This window comes from Girardinichthys multiradiatus, chromosome 10 (assembly GCF_021462225.1).
Source record: "Girardinichthys multiradiatus isolate DD_20200921_A chromosome 10, DD_fGirMul_XY1, whole genome shotgun sequence".
Taxonomy (NCBI): Eukaryota; Metazoa; Chordata; class Actinopteri; order Cyprinodontiformes; family Goodeidae; genus Girardinichthys; species Girardinichthys multiradiatus.
The window spans coordinates 11,068,250-11,075,112 of NC_061803.1; the positions used below are offsets into that span (position 1 = coordinate 11,068,250).

The following is a 6,863-nucleotide window of genomic DNA, read 5'->3' on the forward strand; positions in this document are numbered from 1 at the left end:
ACAAGATTTTAGTTTTTCCAGTTCTTTAATGAAAGAAATTACCAAAAAAAAAAGCAATGAGGCGCTGAACACATCAACCTTTCTGAATGAAAGAATATTTTGGATTGTTCGATCCATCACGTTTCTAACAAGCTGCAATTACAATGGCAACTTTCAATGAAACAGCACAACTTGAAGTCTACACTTAACACACTGTTCAAAGCAACTGTAAACATATCTCTCCATGTACATGTTTCTGCAACTATGTATAGGGGAAGTATAAAAATATCTATTGACATTTAAAATATAAATATAAACAAATACATTAAAATTTCTTTTTAGGTTCTGATTAAAGTCAAAGGAATAATATTGCAGAAAGCACAGAAATTGGTCTTAGTCTTGTAATTTATAGTGCATGGAGATTTCTTTCACCTAAAATTACACCGATATGCAACAGCAAATATGGAATTATTTCTAGAGTGAAATCTCTTAATTGGCAAGGAATATTTAAGACATATTTTAAAGAAAACAAAAATTGTTTCTTTTCATGTATTTGGCTGATTATTACATTTTCTAGAAGGTAATACTTTCTAGGAAATTAGGCTATGTTAACATTAGTGAAAAAAATTATGATTTTAGAAAATGCAGAGGGCACTAATGAAATCAATGTCTAAAGACCTTCCTAACGATGATTTCTATAGGGAGCTACATAAAATGCAATCCATGCTACATGAAATGATATTCCTCTTGGAGAAAAAAAAAAAAAACATTTAGTGTGCTGTATATCCACTATGTTTAATTAAACACCAAACGATTGAGTTTGTTGTAGATTTCGTCCAATCTGCCTAAAAACTGTTAATTTGACGAAGCAGGTCAGAGGTGAGCTCCAAAACAACAACATGTTTGGCTCTGAGCTTCACATCGGGTGTCTTTGTCGAGGATGTCGCACGCCTCCTTAGTTGGTAACTTCACAAAACAAGACAAAAAAGCAGGCGATGGCACAGCTTGTTATCCAATCAGCCACTTCATCACGGCAGGACAGGAGAAGGGCCAGCAGTACTCGTTGGGGACGGGTCCATTGACGTTGCACTCGAAGAAGGAGAACATGGGAAACCAGATGCGGGCTCGCCGACTCTGCTGGTACGCCCGAGTATTTGCCAGAGTGTGGTAGTACAGGAAGAGTCTGGTAGTGATGTAGAAGGCTATGAACACGTCAATGGAGTAGTGTTCGTGGGCCGCCAAGATGAAGAAGATCCCAAAGAGGTTGAGGACCCAAGACAAGGTGTGAATGAAGTTCCAGCTTCGTGGAGTGTCTGAGGGAACGAGAAGAAGAATGTAATTGTGAATACCTCCCATACAAGCTTCAAATTGAAAAAGAAATGGTAAAAAAAGTGTCACTTTCATTCATCTCCCCTCCACTGGATACTTTGTAGAAGCACGTTTGGCTATAGTCTTCTGGGATTCCTATCTATCAGTTTTGCAGTTACAGAAAATAAAACATTTTGCCCATTTTTCTTAGCAAAATTTGTTTCAATAGATATTAAATAGTGTTGTCAGGGAAGTAACATCATAGTAAAAAGAATGTCCATCCTCTGTCTGTTTTCAAGGTTTTAACATATATAAATGACCGGGTCTTTACCAGGGTTGTAAAAAGAAGTCAAAAAGGAAAAACCTGGTGAAAAACATAAAACCTTAAAATTTAAAAGGGAGGTGTAGTTTATTTTTGCCATGACTACATGTTATCCTTTTACTTAACATTAACTTAAAGACGTCTTGTACTGCAGCATAAGGTTAACATAAACTGTTAATTTAATAAAAGTAGCTAGTGCTACTAGCAGCATTTAATCATTTGGTTTGAATTTTTTAAGTAATTAAATTATTTGATTTTTTTTTTACTTTTCTTTTATGCTTTTAAATATTGTTGCCTCAAATTTTTTTTGAAATATTGTGGTTATAATTTTGAGGCCTCTATTTCCCACAGTTACAGTACGGTGGAGGTTCTGAGATGCTGCGGGCCTGTTTTTCTTCTAAAGTCCCTGGGAACCTTGGAGTGTTTTGCATCATGAACTCTGGTTTACTTTTTAGTGAAAACAGGTCATAATTGGGTAAATTCAGCCAGATAATGATCCCAAACAACAATATCAATTTCTTTTCATGTGAGATCTTGCTACTGCAATTAAATATACATTTACTTTAAAGCTTTTTACATGCCTTAAGCAGGAGTGCCAACAAATATAGAGGGCATTATATATGAAATATGTTTTGTATAGAAAACAAAAACACTAAAGAAATTTTTAAGCATACAGCATAAAATGTATGAACATAAGCCACTCACACTCTGTGACAAAGAAGTTAAGCATTGTGAGGACAACTGTGTGGCCGCTGAACATGTAGTCCCCACATGTGTGCACCCCGGTCAGGGTCATCCCAAAACCACTCCAAATGGCCACAGCCCGCTGCAGCTTGGCCCACATGTCACCATACATCTGCAACACCAGAAGAAGTGAGACTATTATATATTGTCAACTTTGGACAACAATGGATAACAAAGTGTGCCACCTTTACCTTGCCGGTGCATTGCAAATGCTGCCCTGGGACGGACAGGGAGGTGACAAACATGGTGATGCATCGCAGCATGAAAACTGTCCCCATCAGGCTGCACATGCGTCGCAAAAGGATGGACCTGCAAGTCATCACAAAAGGGAAATTAAAGTCTGATCCGATATACGTCTTTATTTATAGAGTTCATACACAAGAGCAACAGAAAGAGCTTTACATCTAAGAAAAGTATGAGGCAATAGAAAAATAACTGCAAAACATGATTAAAACAAGGCTAAACATGGGGGGGAAACAATGAAATGTTCAGAAATGTACAATTAACAGAGGTTATGGTTTAAAGTATAGAGGAATCTTAACTGTATTTGATGAATTTTGAAACAATAGAGTTGGACAAACATAAGACGTATCGACTAAAATCCTGGCAAAAATAATAAAATGAGTGCTAACAATAAAAGACAATAATACAAATTAATAGGACAATACAACAAAATAAATAACAATAAAATCTATTTAAAATCCATATTAGGCCAAATTGAAAGTGCAACAAAAGCTTCAGCTGCAATTAACTCAAAACAAAGATAAACAAGGAACAATGATCTGATATTTATTTATGACGATAATAATTCAAATAGCAGCAACTAGATAAAAAACTATTCAACAGCTGACCTTATTATATTACCTGTGTTTATGCAGCAGAAGAACGAGCAGCCAGATGTTACAGAGAATCACTCCACACGCCTCGGCCATAGCAAAGGCCCATGGTATCCTTGGCACGCTGTTGAAAACGGACAATCACCATTAAAAACAACACCGTCAACACAACGACAAAAACAGATAAATATATATGGTCGGCTTACTGTGAGGCATTAGAAACAATTTACTGTTACATTTTGAACATTTTATAAATGTAGCAAATATTAAAGGCCAATTAAGAAAACAATTGAACCTCCAAATGAGCAAAGCAACCACCATGAGCCCTGCATAGTCTGTGGTAAAGTTCTCTAAACATTTTGCTTATAATGAACCAAACCTTTGTAAGAAATGATTTTGATCAAAGCATATGCATGTATTGCAATGGCCCAGTCAAAGTCCAGACCTAAATTCCATTGAGAATCTGCAGCACGATTTAAAAACTGATGATCACTGATGCTCACGATTCAATCTGACTGAGCTTGAGCTATTTACAAAGAACGGGCTAACAATTCAGTCTCTAGATGTGCAAAGCTGGTAGAGTAATGACATAGCCCAAGAGACTTAAAGCAGTGAATGCAGCAACAGATGATTTTAGAATGTATTGAATATATTTATATAGCTAAAAACGGGGCATCAAATTCACGTTGGGTACAAGAATGGGACAGAAAATAAGCAACCAAAGCCAAAAAAAAACCCAACTTCGACACGGGATCAGACAGCCTGGAAAACTATGGGTCAAGTCTACCGCATAACAAGATAGTCTTGCTTTTTAAAAACTAAATCTTAACAAATAAGGGGGTGATTTAAAACTATACACATTTATTTTCCTACAAGCAGTTGCACTGTTCATTGGGATGGAAATCATCGAGGAAACTTTCTGCTGAACAACTGATCTCAGCATGTTTCGTTTCCCCAAACGCATCCTGAGGCAATTTCCTGAAATGAGCTGTCCTCTGATCAGGCTGAGCTATTCCATGAAAACCCTAAGCAGGTTTTAAACAATAGGTCCTACCTCGTACTTGGTCAGTTTAAAAAACAACTCTCCACGATCTCTTTGAAGCCAAGTTTCCTCATTAGGAGTTTGTGAGGACAACAATAGAAGCTCGGTTTAAGGAAGTAGTGCAGTTCTAATGCCAAAAAAATGTATCCCTGTTTCACTCAGTCTGCTGCATTTCACAGCTGATTGGTGCTTTTCTTTATGGCATAATCAAGATTTGCGAGCACTAACCTGTCGAGGAAAATGTCAGGCAGTGGGGGGTAAGTGCGCATGTCGGGGACCCTTTCGTGGACTATGACCATGACAAAGGATGTGAACCCGAACACAAACACCACATAAACAGAGCTAAGAACTGTCTTCCAGTACTCAGGATCCAGGCGCCTCATCTGCTGCTTGTACTTCCCATTGGTGTACTGCTGGTACTCCTCCCCCACCGGAGCGGTGTTGGTGCTGTCACAGTCTCTGCCGGGGTCTCCATTACACAGCCATTCCAAGTTGCTTCCGGAGCTCGACGGAGAGAGGCCACCGAAAGGGACGCCCAGCTCCTCCAGCAGATCAATGTTCTGCTTCTGCAACTTGCGGATCGACATCATCAGCCTCTTGATGTCGCCCAGCACCTTGAGCTCCAGAGGAGGTGAGCGGAGGTCGTATTCACTGAGGGCAAGCAGACTGGTGCCATCCAGTCGATGCTTGTTGCACAGCAGGTCGACATAGTCGCAGAAGCCTTCCTCTTTTAGCCACCTGGCAACGTATTTAGGCGTCCAATGACGGACGCTGAGCTGGGTCATTTTCTTCTCACGCCAAAGGCTGAAACAACAAGATTTCAGAGTGAATACCCATTATTAACCACTCTGATTCCTATTATCTACCTCATCATCAACAAAATAGTTTTAGCACAGATCAGTACTCATGCAAAGTTTTTACTGTATCTGCAACACCCAACAATGCTGAGAAGAAGAAATGCAAACTTATGCATCTAATTCACTGAAAATCTACAGAAGTTGTTTGTTGTATGCACATTCCACCAAGGAAAATATGTGTTAAAATGAGTCAGTCAGTCATTAGGAAACAAAAACTTATGCCCATGATGAGTGCATGTAAACTGCCATGCCCTCTTTGTTGAATATACCAATAAACTCAATTACGCAACAGGGGGAAACTCATATTCTCCCCCTTTTGTAGAGAAAATATGCAACACCGTAAGGCAACCAGATCCACCATACTCTTTACCTAGGCAGCAGAACAGGACATATTAACAAATAAATAAAATGAGTAGAAAATAGCCCAAATGAATAAAATTTGTCGCAAACACGACTTTTTTTCTTTTTTTTTTTACTTAGATACAGTACATAGGAGTCTCTGACTACCATTTTAGCTCCAATACTTGATAATTACCCTATTGGCTGTTCCTCAAAAACAGATTATTACAGTCAATTAAGGCTGCGGTTTAGTAGAATCCCATCAATGACCTAAACATAGCCAGAATATGATTTGTTCTCTTCTTTTCCACTCCTGTTATCAACATATCCAGGGCTAATTGTTGAAGTTAGAGTTACATTCAGACATCAAATAGTCTGTTACTAAAGGGCTAAAAGTCAATTACCGATTCTAATTTCTAAAGCTGCAAAATAATCAACTACATTTACAATGCTACATTTTTAAACGTTTCATTTTAATTTAAAAAAAAAATATTATTTTACGTCATAACATGTTACAGGTTTCAAATCAAAATGAGGGATATAAATTATTCCAACGTTTCATATTTTTAGAATACTGCATCTCTCTTAATTTCTACCGATTTTGCTTACATACCTACTGTAGGAGGTACATTATGTGCTGTTTCATGGAAACCACAAAAACTATGTAAAAAAAGCTACCAAGAATTTCGAAAATAGGCAGTAAATTCACAACCCAACACATCCTCATCCCTAAAACTACCAAAGTTTATCCTAGCATCAAAGGGGATACATGTTGCTTTTATCTGTACCTGGAACAACAAACTGATTTAAAAATCTGTAAATATCACCGATTAATGTGAATAAAACCGTTATATTTCTACTCCCTGGTTTTAACATAAAAAAAAACTGAAGCTTAATTTGTTTGTAGAGCAGTTCAGTGACTCTGCTCGTCAGAAACATACACCCACAACAGCTCAAATCACTAGTAAGCAAATATGATGAAGAGGAGGTCAAAGCCGCCTCTTCTGCTGCTCAGCTAGTTTCCTACAGTATCCTGCAACCTACCCTGGGCTGCCAGGTTGCATGTAAACACAATTTCTGCCTGACAAAGACATTAAAACAAACCTAAGCATCCTCCTCCCTTTTTCTACAACCCCTGTCCCAAAGGAAATCTGCCCTAACTTAAACCAGCTACCTAGCGCTAAACATTAGCTGAGTGTCCTAACGTTCACTCACCGGTTTGAGATCCACCTGAAGACGACACGGAGCTTATTTATTCAGCTAACTAACTAACAGGCGTCTCTCAAAAATGACCCGACACCCTTCTAGCGGAGCCTTTAGCAACGACACTGGCTCGGTGGAAATCATTTTGGCCAAGATTCACGCTGACTAGCTTACTGTTGACAAGCCGATGCACTAATGTTCAGAATAGCTGCGCACTGATTAGCTTCAGCTAA

At 38.3% G+C, this 6,863-nt stretch overlaps 1 protein-coding gene across 2 annotated transcripts; it reads right to left on the reverse strand.

Moving 5' to 3' along the window:
- Positions 1 to 6: 6 nt before the first annotated feature.
- Positions 7 to 6,863, reverse strand: samd8 (sterile alpha motif domain containing 8). 2 transcript variants are annotated; one of them, XM_047376142.1, is made up of 6 exons: positions 6,643 to 6,863; positions 4,460 to 5,035; positions 3,218 to 3,313; positions 2,545 to 2,662; positions 2,315 to 2,465; positions 7 to 1,292 (listed from the first exon to the last, which is right to left on the reverse strand). In XM_047376142.1, exons 2-6 carry the CDS (start codon positions 5,014 to 5,016, stop codon positions 988 to 990), a joined length of 1,227 nt encoding a protein of 408 aa, XP_047232098.1. In that variant the 5' UTR covers positions 5,017 to 5,035; positions 6,643 to 6,863; the 3' UTR covers positions 7 to 987. The 2 variants fall into 2 exon arrangements, with proteins under 2 accessions (XP_047232098.1, XP_047232099.1); XM_047376143.1 differs by lacking the exon at positions 6,643 to 6,863 and adding an exon at positions 5,624 to 5,828.

Coding starts and splice junctions, on each gene's coding strand:
- samd8 (XM_047376142.1), bottom strand. CDS start 5,016: ATGACCCAGCTCAGCGTCCGTCATTGGACGCCTAAATACGTTGCCAGG. Junction 2,663..3,217: donor CTTCTGCTGCATAAACACAG/GTAATATAATAA, acceptor GATGACTTGCAG/GTCCATCCTTTTGCGACGCA. Junction 2,466..2,544: donor ATTTGCAATGCACCGGCAAG/GTAAAGGTGGCA, acceptor CTGGTGTTGCAG/ATGTATGGTGACATGTGGGC.